This window comes from Onychostruthus taczanowskii, unplaced genomic scaffold, assembly GCF_017590055.1.
Source record: "Onychostruthus taczanowskii isolate IOZ18803 unplaced genomic scaffold, ASM1759005v1 scaffold106, whole genome shotgun sequence".
Lineage (NCBI taxonomy): Eukaryota > Metazoa > Chordata > Aves > Passeriformes > Passeridae > Onychostruthus > Onychostruthus taczanowskii.
In genome coordinates, this window is record NW_024497186.1 from 1,459,607 (window position 1) to 1,476,025 (window position 16,419).

The 16,419-nt window shown below is 48.3% G+C and overlaps 1 protein-coding gene across 1 annotated transcript in view; it reads left to right on the plus strand.

The window, feature by feature from the left end:
- Nucleotides 1–16,419, plus strand: part of INSR (insulin receptor) — a 48,806-nt gene that overhangs the window by 19,813 nt on the left and 12,574 nt on the right. The window contains exons 2-9 of the mRNA XM_041414816.1: nucleotides 4,094–4,409; nucleotides 6,251–6,396; nucleotides 7,213–7,357; nucleotides 7,598–7,812; nucleotides 10,043–10,169; nucleotides 10,794–11,044; nucleotides 11,427–11,594; nucleotides 12,266–12,467. Of these exons, the coding sequence (XP_041270750.1) occupies nucleotides 4,094–4,409; nucleotides 6,251–6,396; nucleotides 7,213–7,357; nucleotides 7,598–7,812; nucleotides 10,043–10,169; nucleotides 10,794–11,044; nucleotides 11,427–11,594; nucleotides 12,266–12,467 (1,570 nt within the window). The remainder of the gene's footprint in view (nucleotides 1–4,093; nucleotides 4,410–6,250; nucleotides 6,397–7,212; nucleotides 7,358–7,597; nucleotides 7,813–10,042; nucleotides 10,170–10,793; nucleotides 11,045–11,426; nucleotides 11,595–12,265; nucleotides 12,468–16,419) is intronic.

The following is a 16,419-nucleotide window of genomic DNA, read 5'->3' on the forward strand; positions in this document are numbered from 1 at the left end:
AGGGGGTTTAAACACCCAGTTCCTCCAGATGTGGTGAGGAGGTGTTGTGGTCTTGGTCAGCTTTGGGACAGGGGTTTTGAACACCCAGTTCCTCCAGATGTGGTGAGGAGGTGTGGTGGCTGTGCTGGGCAGCTTTGTCCTGGTCCACGGCCCCACAGCAGTTTTTGTGGTGCAGAGTGGTGGCTTCTGCCCCTGCCCAGAGCAGCTGTTCCTTTGTGCCCTTGCGTGGGTTTGTGGAGTTCCCTTCGGACTTTCTGTGAGGAATGGGGGGAGTTGTTTTTTTTCCCTGTGCTGATTGTCCAAAGCCCTTAACCAGAGGCTGGGGGCTGTGGCTGAACCTGCCCTGAGCCTCCCCGCATGCCAGAGCTCCCAAAGGCCACCTTAGAACCACAGAATGTCCTGAGTTGGGAGGCACCCACAAAGATCCTTGAGTACAAACACCCCAAAAACCCCACCCTGGGCATCCCTGGGAGCGGTGCCCAAACGCTCCTGGAGCTCTGGGGCCAAGATCATTCCCTGGGGAGCCAATTTTTTTTTGTACAAAAAGGCAAATCTCTGTGTGCCATGGCACCTATTGGGGTCTGCAGGCCTCGGTGGAGAAGGGCAATGAAGTGCACAAACCTATTCAGTGTTGGCCTGCCGTGAAAGCACAACGTGGCAGCAAAAACCCAAACAAAACCCGTATTTCTGGTCCATCTGAGTGACATAGCCTGGAGTAACAGTTGTAAGAAACCATAGTGAAGATACTCTGGAGAGGTTTTACATGACTTGAGGTGCTCTCTAGCATGCAGACTTTGATAATGTCATGACATCTGTTCAGGATCTTGGGTAATGAGGATTTGCACAAAATGGTGATTGAATTTCTGGTCTTGAGTGCTTAATGGAAAAAGAGCTGTTGCCTTGGGTGCTTTGCTTTTTTCGAACTGTCTTTGAGACATCAAAAGCTGGCGGAACAGGAAAAAGAGAAACGTTAAGAACGGTTTAAAAATAGTTTAATTGTATCTTCTGAAAACCTTTGGAGTGGGGACTTTAGGCGGTTTCTGCCCTGTGAATACTTGCAGCTGAGTTCAAAATGTGTAAATAAGCAGAGGGCTTTGAAGATTAGTTTCCATAACAAATTAAATAAAAATATTGTGTGACAGAATGTTAAGTAGGTGCCATGTGTCACCGGGTGCTTTGCATGAGGGCTGGCTTTTCCCAATTACCTGGCTGCTCCTTGGAAAACAAATGCTGTCTTTTGGATACTTTAAACTTTGTAGTTCCTGTGCATGAAAGAGGCAGGGGAAAACTCCCTTTGTGAGGAAACTGGTGAGGAACAGAGGGAATTGTGCTGGCAGCACTCGCACTCCAGCTCCCACAAACCATTCCTGCATTTGCTTCAGTGCTTTCAGCTTTTCAAGCTGACCCTGCTCCAGGGAGGACCCAACCAGAGCAGGATTCCTTGCAGGACATCTCTGTCTCAGGACAGGTGTGGGAGAAACAGCCCAGGCTTTCCCCCTGCTCACAAACCTTGATATTCCAGGCTAGAATTAGTAAGTTGGATAGTGCTTTGGACTAAATCCTGGAATTTTCTGTTGCAAATATTTCTAATAAACTGCAGCCAGGACACCTGTTGCTAGACTGTGTTCATCTGTGTATAACCATTTAAAACATCCATGTATAACCTGGCTTTTAAAGCAAGCTTCCCATTTTATATTGAGTCTAATGCAAGGTGTTACCTGCAGGTTGCTATTTGGCTATTGCATGTAATCAAGTGCTGCTTGTGACAAGTTCACAAAATAAGAACCGTTGCTAGAAAAGGGCAAAAAGTTGGAAAGGAAATTAATTTGAAACACATTCCTGTGCTTGTTGTAATGGATGAGTGATGCAGAGAAAACACCTGTACTGAAGGACTAACATGGAAGCAGTAAGATATTTGAGATTAAATTGTCCTTGTGGTGGAATTTCAGCTTTATCCATTTCATATTTCTTCAAGGGATTTATCAGGCTGGAGCAGACCAGAGGTTGCTCATCTTTACTACCTCATCTAGTCCTGCTTATTCCAAGAATGGCATTAACAGCTTTAGCACACTTAATTCTGCAATCTCCTAACATGGGGCGGAGGGGGATTTTCTTCCTAACACAGCTGGGGGTTGGATCATCCAAACATGTTGTGCTGTGGCTCCCACATGCTGCTCCTTTGGCTGGATAAAACTTGACCACATTCCGCTGCTGTTCTGCTCAGGTGCCTTAATCAGAATTTAGAGATAATATTTCAGAATAGAGATAATATTTAATCTCTGGACATCGCTGGGTCAGGATAAAATAAATAATAAATAAATTAATAAAGCGCCTCCTGCCTGGACACTGGGTGTTGGACATAAAGCTGGGGAGATGTTGAGGCAGGTGGTGTTAATTCAGGATTTATTGCTGGCTCCCTGCACCGAGGGGGCTCAGGCAGGGCATCAGGAGCTGCTCAGGTGTTCCCTCTGACAGGACACTGTGGTTTGGTGAGGACAAGAGGTGTCTTGATCTGCATCTTGGCAATTCACAGCTGCATCTCAAAGGCTGTGAGGATAAATCCAGGTCCCTGTCCCCCATCTAAAGCCCTTCTTCCTGCTTCTGAAGCCCTGCTTGGCACTGGTGTTGGCCCTTGGGCTGCTGATTTCAGCTGTGTTCTCTTTCCTGACATAGAGTTCTTGGTGTGTTCTGGGTTACAGAGTTGTTTTTGATCATTTCAGCCTCCTTTGAACCTCTCACACTGAGCGTGGAGATGCTGAGGGGCAGGACTGACCTTCCCCTGGAGCTTCCCTGGGTTTGTTCATCCTGCCCTCCTGCTCCTCCCCGAGCTACTCACGGTGTTTGCTCTGCTTGGTTTGGAGTTCAGAGCCCAAACTGCTTGTTAAAGCTGTTGTGGGGTGCTAAGTAATGAGTAATTAAAAAGAAAACCATAAAACCCTCAAGCAATAACACTTGTGGGTGCCCTTCTTTGTGGACTTGCTGGGAGAGCCACTGAAGAGCTCGTGTTGGTGCCAGGGCTTCCTCCAGGAAACCAGGGACAGGGTGATAGACAGATGGGAAGCAAATCCTGGTAAAGATGGAGGGTTGTGTAAAAGTGCTGTTGGACACGTGCTATTTGCAGTACTGCTGTAGGAGACTTCATTTTTTTAAACTGAGGAGCAAGAATTTTCTGGCTGAAAGTGGCTGTGCCAGGTTGGGAAGATCTTAGTGTGGAGTCTCATCACTCCTGAGCTTCAGAAATGACACCAGAGTCACCAAGGCTCTCCTGGAGCCTCACAGTGCTGGACTGAGGGAGCAGGAAAACTCAGTTTTCTTCTTTTGAAGATGAGCATTGATGAGTTGTGAGGATGAATGGTAAGACTCCTCAAAAACGTTCTTAAAATGTGGAATTTGCACTGAAAGGTGGAGATGAGGCAGAATTTGCACTGAAAGGAGGAGATGAGGCAGAATTCACATTGAAAGCTGGAGATGAGGTAGAATTTACACTGCTAAGTGGACACGAGGCAGAATTTGCACTGAATGGTGGAAATGAAGCAGAATTTACACTGCTAAGTGGAGATGAGGCAGAATTTGCACTGGTAGGTGGAGATGAGGCAGAATTTACACTGAAAGCTGGAGGAGATGAGGCAGAATTTACACTGACAAGTGCAGAGGGGGCAGATTTTACAAAGTGGAGATGAGGCACAATTAGCACAGAAAGCTGGAGATGAGGCAGATTTTGCACTGATAGGTGAAAGGGGGAGATGAGGCAGAATTTACACTGAAAGGTGGTAGAGGAGATGAAGCAGAATTTGCGCTGAAGGGTGGAGATGAGGCAGATTTACACTGAAATTTACACTGAAAGCTGGAGGAGATGAGGCAGAATTTGCTCTACCAAGTGGAGATGAGGCAGAATTTGCACTGACAAGTGAAAGGAGGAGATGAGGCAGAATTTGCTCTACCAAGTGGAGAAGAGGCAGACACTCCATGGCTGCCCCTTCGCGCAGGAAGCTCCCAGGACAAGCAGAAGCAGGTGTCACCTCTGTAATCTCTCAGGTCACACGTGGGCAGGCTCTCTGTGACACTCAGCTGTTTGCCTCTGGTGTTTCCCCAGTCTGTCCCCCTGCCTGCAAGTCGCAGGGCTGCACGGCGGACGGGCAGTGCTGCCACAGCGAGTGCCTGGGGGACTGCACGGAGCCCAACGACCCCGGCAAGTGCGTGGCCTGTCGCAACTTCTACCTGGACGGGAGGTGTGTGGAGAGCTGCCCCGCTGGGCACTACCGCTTCGAGGGCTGGCGCTGCGTCACCTTCGCCTTCTGCCAGGAGCTGCACAACAAGTGCAGGAGCGCCCGCGAGGCGGGCTGCCATGTCATCCACAACAACGAGTGCGTGCACGAGTGCCCCTCGGGATACATCATGAACTCCAGCAAGTGAGTACCTGCCTGGGCTGCAGGCATAAAACTGGGCTTTCTTCCTCCTTGGGTGTGGGGTTTGAGTGCTGCGTCAAGACCAGGAGTGTCACTCTTGTGCTGAGAATGGCGCGGGAACGGGCGACAGGCAGGATTGTAGGAAGAGCAAAGAAGGCTTTGTTCAAGAGAACCACGCGGTTTATTATTCTGTTTGATTGGCTAACTAACAAAAACATCTTCCTCATACGCCATCCTTGAGAAGAGCAGGCAGACAAAGTAGAAAAACACCACCTGCAGATTGTTTATACTTAACAAGTTATAACATCCTTACAACTCCCTAAAAATTCTCACAAGCCGCTGTGAGAAACGCTTGCTGTTTCTCTCTGTCCCATGGCATCCAAACAGGAGGAGTTTCCAGTGTTGGAGCAATCACCTGGTCTGCTTTAATATGATTTACAAACTAATACCTTGCTAATTCAAGCCATTAAAAGCTCTCCCTGCCATGGGCTGGTAGTTTATTCTTCCCTTGCTTCCTGTCAAGTTTGGAAAAAGTGGGAAAGGGAGATGGGGAGATGACGAGGAAGAGCATCCACAAGCTGGAACGGCGTGGGCAGTGGAGAGGCTTTAGCAGCCCTGCTTCCCTCCCCTCTGGAGCAGCCTCAGGCCAGGGAACCAGGCTGGCAAAGCACAGCAGGGAGAGGCCGTGGCTAATGAAGAGAGCACAGCGTCCTCGGAGTGCTCGTTCTCGGAATATCTGTCCCCCATCCCTGTAATTACTTTCATTGAGCAGGTTCAAGCTGTGCCAGACATAAACGCACAATGTAACAAACAAGTGTAGCACGAATCAAAGCAGGGAACAGCCATTCTGTCTATTCCCAGGGGGTTTTGACAAAGGAATTAAATAATTTATGGTGCTGAGCTGTTTATCACTGAAAACTTGGTTGTTTGTCCCGCATTACCATTCTGTATTGTGGTGAGTCAGATTTCCTATGAATATTGGTCACTTTGTGCTTGCATGTATTTGCTCCTGCCGTAATAATTTCAGGGCATTCACTCTTAACAGGACTTTTTCTGCCATTTCCTGTTTTGCTTTTCCAAAGAACCAACAAACAGCCCCCAAAGTAGCTGTGCTGCTTGTGCAACAGCCCCGTGGCCTCCCCTGTGCTGTTCCAGGCTGCTGCCAGTGGGACCTCACAGCTCTGCTCCCTGCTCTTCCTAGAGCATTTCTTTCTCTGAACTAGTTGGGAACACATTCTTGTGGTGGTGTGACCAGGGCAAGCCATCAGCTCGTGCTTTTTAAGCAGTTTTTCCCCAGAGCACAAAGCACATTCTTGCCTTTTTTTAAAGCAACATTGTGTTGTGCAGTCCTCAATCAGAGGATTCACAGATGCAGGGCCAGCTCTGCACTCATCAATTACACGTTTGGTTAATGATTTTGAGATGAATATTGGGCTGGGAGTTGTTATCTTGAAAGCCCTGGGATGGAGAGCACTGGCCAGCATCGTGGCAAATTCCCTCTTCACAATAATTCAGGTCACTTCATTTTGTTTTGTAGGAAGGGATGGAGTGATTCACGTTTGAAGTGTGGAAGTGACAATTTAAGACCATTTAAATTTATCAGCAGTTATTTTCAAGGCCAGGTTGGATGGGGCTTGGAGCAACCTGGTCCAGTGCAAGGTGTGGAAAGGGTTGGAATTGGATGAGCTTTAATATCCGCTCCAATTCCATGATTCTGTGCCTCTCTTTGGAGTTCCTAAAAAGCAAACCCACGACGTATCATCACTTCAGATTGATCACTCAGCTTTGGGGCACTGCTGGGGCCACCCTGCCTGACCTGGCTCCCCTCCTGTGCTGTTTTGCAGCCTGCACTGCACGCCCTGCGCTGGGCCCTGCCCCAAGGTGTGCGACTTCGGCAAGGAGAAGACCATCGACTCGGTGACGTCGGCGCAGGAGCTGCGGGGCTGCACGGTGCTCAACGGCAGCCTGGTCATCAACATCCGCGGGGGAAGTGAGTGGGCACGGCTGGGCAGGGGCTGGCAGCCAGGGACACCCACCCCCTTGGCTCTGGGCACCCTCAGCCTCAGAGGGACCCGGAGAAACCAGCACAAAGCAAAGGCTTTCATTTGACGTTTTTTGTTATGCGAGTTCTCCTGAATTAACAGAAAGAAATTAATGTTTATTAATTGTCGCGTTCACATTCTCTGGAAAAATCCCTTCGCCCAGGATTTTTCCCCTGGGAAGCTGAGAAGCCTCAGAAAAAGGAAAACATTATTATCTCATTTGCTTCTCCTCTGTTTTGCTCATACGGAATGTGGTTGGGGATTGTTTACCCACAGGTGATTGTTTCATTGGGTTCTGGTGTGAGTTATTTTTGGCCAATCAGTGCCAAGCTGTGTTGAGACTCTGGATAGAGTCATGAGTTTTTCATTATCATATTTTATTACTGTTTTATTTATTTTATTTATTATAATTTATTATATTTTATTATATTTTCTATTTTTTAAAAATACTTATTGTGTAAGTATCCTTTCTGTATTCTTCAGTGTAGATTAGTATAGTATAGTATTCTTTAATATAAGATAGTATCATAAAAGAATAAATTAGCCTTCTGAGAACATGGAGTCAGATTCATCATTCCTCCCTGCCACGAGGGTCTCAGCAAATACAATAATTAATATTGTTAAATATTAATGTTTTGGCTTTAATTGTTTCATATTAATGTTAATTGTTTAATATTAATGTTAATTGTTTAATATTCATGTAATGTGTGGGTCTTTTTCTCTGTGATACCTGCAAACTCTTCCCGATGTTTTTCTCTCTGTAGATAACATAGCAGCTGAGCTGGAAGCAAACCTTGGCTTGATAGAAGAAATCTCAGGTTACCTCAAAATCCGCCGCTCCTACGCCTTGGTTTCTCTTTCCTTTTTTCGGAAACTCCATCTGATCAGAGGAGAGACACTTGAAGCTGGGTGAGTTCTCTCAAAAGATGCTTTATTTGAATGCTTTGAAGTACAAGGAGTGCCAGTTCTATCAGGGTGATTTGTATTGGGAAACAATTCCCAAGTTATTTTTAAATGTTCCTCTGCCCATGGCTTGTGCCCTCCCAGGGCAGACAATTCACATTCATTTTTCTTTGATGTCTGGATTAGTGCAAAAAGAGTTTTCCATACATCCCTTCCCAACCCATGTTTTCATTCTCTTGCTTTCAGGAATTATTCCTTCTATGCCTTGGACAACCAGAATCTTCGCCAGCTCTGGGACTGGAGCAAACACAACCTCACTATTGCACGGGGCAAACTCTTCTTCCATTACAACCCCAAGCTGTGCTTGTCAGAAATCCACAAGATGGAAGAGATCTCTGGGACTAAGGGGCGTCAGGAGAGGAATGACATAGCCCTGAAGACCAACGGGGATCAGGCCTCCTGTAAGAGTCTCAGAACACAGCCTTGCTTCCCTTTCCCTCTGCCTTGCTCTCCTCATGCTCCTCTTTCTCCCAGCCCATCCCATGATGTTTTTCCATGGCCTTTTCATCCCTTTTCATCCCTTTGGTAAAGCAGCAGATGTGCCCCTTGCCTGTGCACTCACTGTGCCACGAGTAAAAGTCCCCACGGGATCTCCCTCTGGCACCCTCGGTCCCACAAAATCCTGGGAGGTTTTTGGGGCTGGGAGTGTATTTATTGTGTCTTTTTGAAGAGTTTAGCACAGTGTAACCTCTGCCCAGGCTGAGACTTGGTGTTACTGCTGAGTACCTGATTAATAGTCATAATCTGCTTTTCCCATGTCATGAGGCAACATGGAATAAACACGGGAGAAGCAGGACTTCCACCCATCCCTGTGGCCATGTGAGGCAATTGCCATGACAACAGGCAGAGAAAAATTTTCCAACAATTTTTGCAATGCCTCTCTGAGGTTTTTCACCCAGCAGCTTTCTTCAGGAGCAATGATCAGCAGCTCCTGTGTCAGCAAACAGCACAGGGTGGGCTTTGAAGTCGTGCTGCTGAAGATGGGGTTCTGCAGACACTTATTTTGGCAGCAATACTGCAAGAAATGCAGTCCTTCTGCACCCCCAGTCCTGCTGTTTGCTCCCTTTCTGTGCCACCAACAATCCCCTTTCCCTGTTTGTACCAGGGCTCTGTGCTGAACCAGGTTGTGGAAGTAATCAGGGGCAGGAAAATCCCAGCTTTGTTCTGAGCTGGTGGTGTCTCTCTGCTCTGATTCATTGCTCAGAGGTTCACCTGCACACAGGAACAGGAGCATGTGCAGGTGGTCATGGGCCCCTTGCAGCTCAGGGTATTCTGTGCAGGACATGGGGACAGAGGCAGTGACCCTTCCATGCAGTATTCCAGCAGCTGTGTTATGGTTTCCACCAAAAAACCCCACCATTGACTGAACCGGGGTTTCAGGTCCTGGCTCACAACCTGCAGGACAGCTTGGGACGTCCTGTGGCTTCATTGTCCCTCTGCTTTTGGGGACAGCACTGCCAGAAGAGCTCAAGGTCCTTTCCCACCTGAAACATTCCAGGATTTTGTGATCCCTGATCCTGTCCTCGTTGCCCCTCGTTGATGTAGCTGTTTGTGAACAGACCTAAAAAGTGAAGATCTTTCAGTTGACTCAGTTTCCTGGTCTGGTTTCCCACATATCAACACAGGCAGCCAGGCCAGCACAGTGGGAGAGGGGAATGCAATGCTGTGACCTGAAAACTGGCAGGGACAGTGAAAAACACACACGGAGCCTCTGGGGCACCACAGCTCCAGCCTGGGCAGAGGGAAGGAGCACAAGGAATCAGCTGTCTGTAAAGTTCATCTCCTCCCGTGGGACACTGAAAAACTCTTCCCACATTGGGGATGAACCTGAATTTGGGTAGATCCAGCTCTGCCTGTGGCTCCTGAGCTGATGTTTGGTGTGAAGGCAGCTGGAGGAGACAGTTGCATTTCTCCTTGCCAGCTTTACCCTCACCCTGCTGAGCTGGTGTCTGTGCCACCCCCACCTCAAACCACAGCTTGCCAGGTTGTTTGGCTTTTTGTTTGCTTTTACATTTCAAGCTCAGCTTTCACATTGGCAGCATCCTGTTTACTAAAAAAGAAAAAATATAAAGGGGAAAAAAAAGCACCCCTGTTTGTTCTGATGTGGTGCCAGTGAAATAAATGTTCTTCCTCCTGTTGCAGCTACTGCAGGAATAGCAAATTCAGTCAGAGCCACTTGGGCTGGGGGCAAAACCATGTAGTACCATGTCCCTTGAGCTCCTTCCTCCTGCAAACACCCTCCTGTTTGCAGAGGGACCTCACTAGTCCTGGGCAGGGCTGGAAATTCTTCTGCTTCATTTCTGTGGCCTCTTGCCTTCTGTGCAAACCGTATTGCTGGGTTCAGCTGTGCAGTTCATCATCAGTTGCGGAATGTGTTACCTTTAGATTTCCCACTTCTTAGAATTTAGTTCAGCTCTTCTACAGAGTCATTTTCATGAAATCATAGAAAAATTTAACCTTAGGAGGGCATTGATACCATTCACTGATTTGAGGTAGGAATGGCTGCCAAGTAAGATAAGGTTTCTCAGTGCCAACATCCTCACATTTATTTTAAACATCTAAGAAAATGAAAAACAACATGCTTAATTTTTCAGCATCAATAAAACTATTGTCACTTCTCACTCTTTACAGGTGAAAATGAACTGCTGAAATTTTCTTCCATTAGGACTTCTCATGACAAGATCCTGCTGAAGTGGGAGCCCTACTGGCCCCCTGATTTCCGTGACCTCCTGGGGTTTATGCTGTTCTACAAGGAGGCGTAAGTGATCCCCTGAGGTCACACAGCAGTGGCCTTGCTGGGCTGCCAGCAGCAGCAGCTGGCATTCAGAGGTGGATGTTAAACCTGCTGGATGTTTTTGCTGTAGGCAAAGCTGTTTCGTCTCTGATTTTGTGGCTCTCACATTAAAGTTTCCAGTGATACCCTTCAATAGCAGTGTTCTTTAAGATCCCTGACTTGTGCACAGTCACAGTTCCTCATTTAAGAACAATCCAAACTTTAGTTATTCCTGCTGTTCTAGACACACATACTTGAACCATGGAGTTTCTCATCTCCCCACTATCTCTGTGGAGATGCTGAGGGTTTATCCACTTTGTGGTGGGAAATATTATTTTAGAATCAAGGTACCCAAGCTGGTTTTCATAAAGCTGACAATAATCAGTCTGGATTTATTTGCTGGGGTCATGTGTGGCACAGATTCTGCTCTGTGATGCTGTTGGAGACCCAGGTAACAAAGCTCCCAATGCCTCCCTTTCAGAATAAATACCGTGAGATAATTTTACTTTCTCTGAAGGGTAAAAGGTGATAACTTCCAGTGTGTCTTTAGAATTGTTTTTAAGAGCCTGATTGAGGATTCTGTTAATTAGAGGCTTCTCTTTCCTCAAGTCCCTACCAGAACGTGACGGAGTTCGATGGCCAGGACGCCTGTGGCTCCAACAGTTGGACAGTTGTGGATGTTGATCCCCCACCACGCTCCAATGAGCCCAAAGCCCAGGCCCAGCCAGGGTGGCTCCTGAGGGGCCTGAAGCCCTGGACACAGTACGCAGTGTTTGTGAAAACCCTGGTCACCTTCTCCGACGAGCGGCGGACGTACGGCGCCAAGAGCGAGATCATCTACGTGCAGACCAACGCCACGGGTCAGTGCAGCACCCTCCTGGGCTAAAACCAGCCCTAACTAAGTCTGCCTGGGGGTTATCCAGGAAACTTCCCACTGCCCTGCTTTGGTAGGGAGGAATTATCCAGGAAACTTCCCACTGCCCTGCTGTGTAGGAGGGAATTCCTAAACCAGGGGTGTGATTGCAGATGGTGCTGATGGGCACCTCTTCCATCCAGTTTGTGTGGCCTTGTTAAGATAAGGCTGGAAGAGACCTCCAGAATGGTCCAGCCCAGCCTGGAGGAGCCTGCTGGGTGCCAGGGAATGCTTGATTGCCATAGGAGTGGAAATTTGCCTGTGCTGGTGCCTGCTTTGCCAGGCTCTGAGGCAGTGCAGTGACCTCTGTCTCTCCCCCACCCCTGCAGTTCCGTCGGTCCCGTTAGATCCCATCTCTGTGTCCAACTCCTCATCCCAAATCATCCTCAAGTGGAAGCCGCCCTCGGAGCCCAACGGGAACATCACACACTACCTGGTGTACTGGCAGCAGCAGGCAGAGGACAGTGAGCTCTATGAGCTCGATTACTGCCTGAAAGGTGAGCGGGTGCTTCTCCCTCCAGGCCTTTCCCTCAGTCTTTCCCAGAACTGGAGTTTTTGTCTTGGGGGTGCTCTGGGGTTCTTGTCTTGGGGCTGCTCTGTGGGCCCAATCCTGCTGGATTCAGGACTGTTTTTCTGGAATCAGCTCTGTCCCTCCCTGTTCTGTTACGTTAGGTGCTACTGCCAAGGTATGTGCAAAAGGTATAAAAAAAGTTCTTTACAAAGTAATCACATGCTTTTTCCTTTGGGGAATTTCCCTTCTGCCCTCTCTCCTTTTAAACTGAATTATAAATTTAGTAGCACCAATGGAGATAGTAAAGTTAAAAATTTGGGTGCTGCTGGAGCTCAGGGCCAAGTTAACTTTTGAAGGCAGCTGGTGCCTGGTTTGGAATTCCTTGAGACCACAGAATTTCACTGAGGACTTCCAAAATCTCATCTACTGCCCTGTGTTACCTGAACTGGGATAAAGCAGCATCCAAACACCATTTCAAAAATAGCATTTTTGAATTAAAGGCCTGTAGAAAAGAGGGAACTGCTCAGCCCTGGATGTGAAATATGAGATGCCCAAATGTGCCATGAATCCTGTGTACACTGGTTTGGGATCTTTTTGTAGGATAAACATCTTCTGCCAAGACAGGCACAAGTGACACTAAAACTGTTTTGTCCCCAGGATTAAAGCTGCCCTCAAGGACGTGGTCTCCTCCTTTTGAATCTGAAGACCCCCAGAAGTATAATCAGAGTGAAGCTGAGGATGTCAGTGGGGAATGTTGCTCCTGTCCTAAAACAGACTCCCAGATCCAGAAGGAGCTGGAGGAGTCTGCTTTCCGCAAGACCTTTGAGAATTATCTCCACAACGAGGTTTTTGTGCCCAGGTGAGAGCAACAAACAGGACTGTGTGGGGGTCAGGGGCAGGGAAATGTAATTGAGGATTAAATAAAAATACCAGGTTGGACACAGCCACATTGCCAGGCTTCCATGAGCCTGTCTAGCCCAGCTGGATATGGGTGTTGGAATAGGGAGAGCAGAGCACCTACCATAGATGTTCCTGCAGATTGGGAAGCTCCTGCTTTCATTTCCTGTCCCTGAATTCTCCTCAGCTCAAGAATAAAGTGAGAATCCCTAACAAACAGCCTGCAGCTCGTCTGGCATCAGATGATGCCAAAAATAGCGATTTTCTTTTCCTGTCTTGAAATTTTGTGGTCAAGTTTTTCATTGAGTTGAAAAGAAAGGAGAAGGGCAGTTTACCAGGCCACAGCCTCGTCCTTCAGCGTGGTATTTGTGGTCTCCCTTCACTTAGTGTGGGAAATACCTCCAATACCATGAGGAATGTGAGTGCTGTGGGTGGTGAATGTCCTGTTTGCAGTGGCACACTTGGTGTCACATTAAGCGGTGTTGAATGTCTTCACACTTCATCTGCAGCCTGGGGAGGAAATGCTGGGGAGCAGGGTAGAATCTGTGGTGATTTACCCTCTTCCCTCTCATGCCTTTTGTGCTCTAAATTTATTCTCTGCTTGCTGCCCTCAGCCAGCAAACCTGCATTTACAGCTGCCTGACAAAAGCTGGGTCACTGCACTGAGCATTTTCCCTGTTAAGGCATCCCTGGGGTTCCCTGCCCTGGTGCCTGCAGTCCTCACCTGGAAGCTTGAGCGGAATCCCTCCTTTTGCTGTTCCCTGGCTGTTGGTGCCCATCAGGATGAGCTCCAGTGTGCCACAGGATGCCAGGACATGACATATTCCAAAGCAGTGGAGAGCCAAGCCATATGCAAAAGCCAAACTCCTCCTGATGCAGGCAGACAATTCTGACAGTCTGATTTCTTATTTCTTTTCCCCACCCCCAATTTTATTGTGCAGCCAGCCCAGGATGCTTCTCAGGCCAGTTTCTGGGGTATGTATTTTAGGAAGAAACCAGTCACCAGGATGTGCCACCTTGTCAGCCTCCTGAGGGAAAAATCCCCACATCCCATGGCCAACTAATCCTCTAAAACAAGCCAGTGGTGAAGAGGCCTCCCTGCTGCCACGTGCCCTGCTTGTCTTCCCTGGCAGGCTCCAGGCTGTCAGCACATAAATCAGAATTCTTTCTCCTGTGAATACTGTGCTATCACCTGCTCACAGAGCCTGGCAGGGAGCAAGGAGTGTGGTTTACTTCAGGTGCTTTTTTGGTGGCTCCTGAGAGTTCAGTGACCTCTCCTGAGGTGCTGTGTGGCCTCTCCTGGAGAGAAGGAGCTTGCCAGTCATGGGAGGAATCTCAGGGGTGAGGCCAGCAGGGAACATGAGATGCCAGTGGAGCAGAATCCCAGCAGTTTCTCCCTGATATCTTCTTGTTTTCCATGTGCCATTTCTCCCGTTCTGCCCTGTTCCCAGCGATCTGATCCCTGGGCAGGATCCAGCCTTAGTGCAGGGCTGATCTCACCCTCTGGAAATCACAGTTCCTTCCCATTGGGCACGTTGATTACCCACTCCAGGAGCCACTGTCACACCTCCTGGGGCTCAGTTTTCTCTGGCAGTGACAAAAAGCCAAGCCAGAAGTTCAGGAATGTTCCTCTGCACAGGCAGAGCTGGCAGTGGCTCACTCCAGGTCCCCTTTGGGGCTGAACAAAGTGGCCATCTTTGTTTCTTTGATGCTTTGTTTCTTCTTTCCTGGCTTATCTGCTCTCATTTTGGAGGAGTTCTGCATGGGTTGGAGCTCAGGACTGGTCACACCCTGGCACAGGCTGCCCAGGGATGGGTGTGTGGAGTCTCCATCCCTGGAGAGTCCGGCATGGTCCTGAGCCACCTGCTCCAGCTGCCCCTGCTTTGGGCCAGGGGCTGGGACCAGACAATCCCCAGAGGTGCCCTCCAGCCTCACCCCTCCTCGATTCTGTGGGAAGCAGGGAAAGGTTCAGAAGAAGTCCTGAGAGGCAGAGGGGAGCTCAGTGGCTGCTGCTCAGGGTGTCATTCCAGGTATTCCCTCCATCACCACTGCAGCAAGAGCAGGAGCAGCCCCAGGTCTCTGTCTCTGTCCTCTGTCACACGCACTTGTGCCATTCCCAATATTTCTCGGGGGCAAGATCTGAGGAATGACTCTCTTTAAAAGTTACTGTTTCCCAATTTAGTTAATTGTACAGACAAATCTAAAATGCTTTTGCCAGGCCAGCTGACCTGGGGTGGTTTCAGGGGTGTGGAAAACCTTGGCTTCAGGTACCAAAAGGATTTTTGGAATCCCCCAGCACAGGCCATACTGTGTGTGCTGAGGGGTCACTTCCAGGCCCCCCATGTCACCGTGAGGACAGGAGGGACCTGAGGGTTTCACAGGGAGCTCCCTGGAGCTGCTGAGATGGCCTCAATGAAAATTACACTGGAACAACTCTGAGAAAATACAGAGAATTTGGCAAGAAAATTGCTGCAAATCCAGGATAATAAATATGGGAAGATTGGGGATTTACAGCTTCAAAAGCTTTTCTTAACTTTCTGTGACTTGAGAAGGAAGGAATTCCTGCATTTTACTCTGTGTTGCATCAGTGGTCAAATTACTGTTTTACTTGTGAAAAACAAAATTCCCTTGAACACGAGGATCAGCTGCATTCACACTGGATAAACAGAGGGTGTAGCTTTGCTTTTATGCAAACCAGGTCCTGTTTGACCATAAGGAATCCTTCCCAAGGAGGGAGGTGGCATGACCCAGAGCTGGGTCCCTGAACTCTGCCCCATCCTGAGGGGACACTGCTCACAGCACCACACAGGCTGAGGGAACAGCAGCTCCAAAAGGAGTTAATTAGTAATTAAGAAAGAGAAATCTTAAAACTGGAATGTGCTTGCTGAACCTGCTGTTTGCCATCCTTATTTGTCATCAGGTGGATGAATATTCTGCAGGAAGGAATTCTGGCTGGCAGGGTGGGCAGGCCCTGGCACAGGGGGCCCAGAGCAGCTGTGGCTGCCCCTGGATCCCTGGCAGTGCCCAAGGCCAGGCTGGGCAGGGCTGGGAGCAGCCTGGGACAGTGGGAGGTGTCCCTGCCATGGCAGGGCTGGCACTGGATGGGCTTTGAGGTCCTTCCCACCCGAACCATTCTGTGATGATGACAACTCCATGAATATTTGTGTTGTGTGGTGTGCAGCCCAGTGTTTAGGTTGAGGACATCTCAAACTCTGCTTTCTGTCTGGTGCCTTTTGCTGGAGGAGGAGAATTGCACCAGGGAGGGCAGAGGAAGCAGGGAAGGTGGCAGAGACCTGTCAGAGCAAATCCCTGTTGGGGCTGGGGCTGGCCATGGCCTGCTGGTCAGAGGTGGCAGTGGAAAGTTCAGTTCAGCAGCAAAGATTTGCTTCAACAGCTTGTTACATTTTTAGAGCCTGGAGATGCTTCAAGTGTGGGTTCAGATCAGGTCACTCTTTGTACCCTTTAATAGCACACACATGCACACACACACAAAAAGATCATCACCCCTTAAAATACATGGTCTGGATTTCAACTGGCATTAATTCCTTTTGTGTAACTGAATCCAGTTACTGATTCACCACCTTGGTTAGTTCCTGACCTGGAATTCCCCATGGCAAATATGTGGCAGCACATAAGAGTGTTAGATTGAGCACTTCTGGCACTTTTGGTTTGGTACTTATCCCTTCTTTCTTTCTTTCTTTTTTTTTTTTTTTTTTTTTTGCCAAGAAATTGAAATTTTCGAATGCTTCTTAATTCTGTTTATTTGCTGACAAAACCTGATACTAAAGCTGTCTGGTGGCACTGAGGTGCAGACAGGGAAGGTGACATGGTCAGCTGCAGGTGCTGGTTTTACAAGTGAAAAAATCACATTTTCAGACTGAAATGCAATAACCTGAGGAGCAACATTTGGTTAA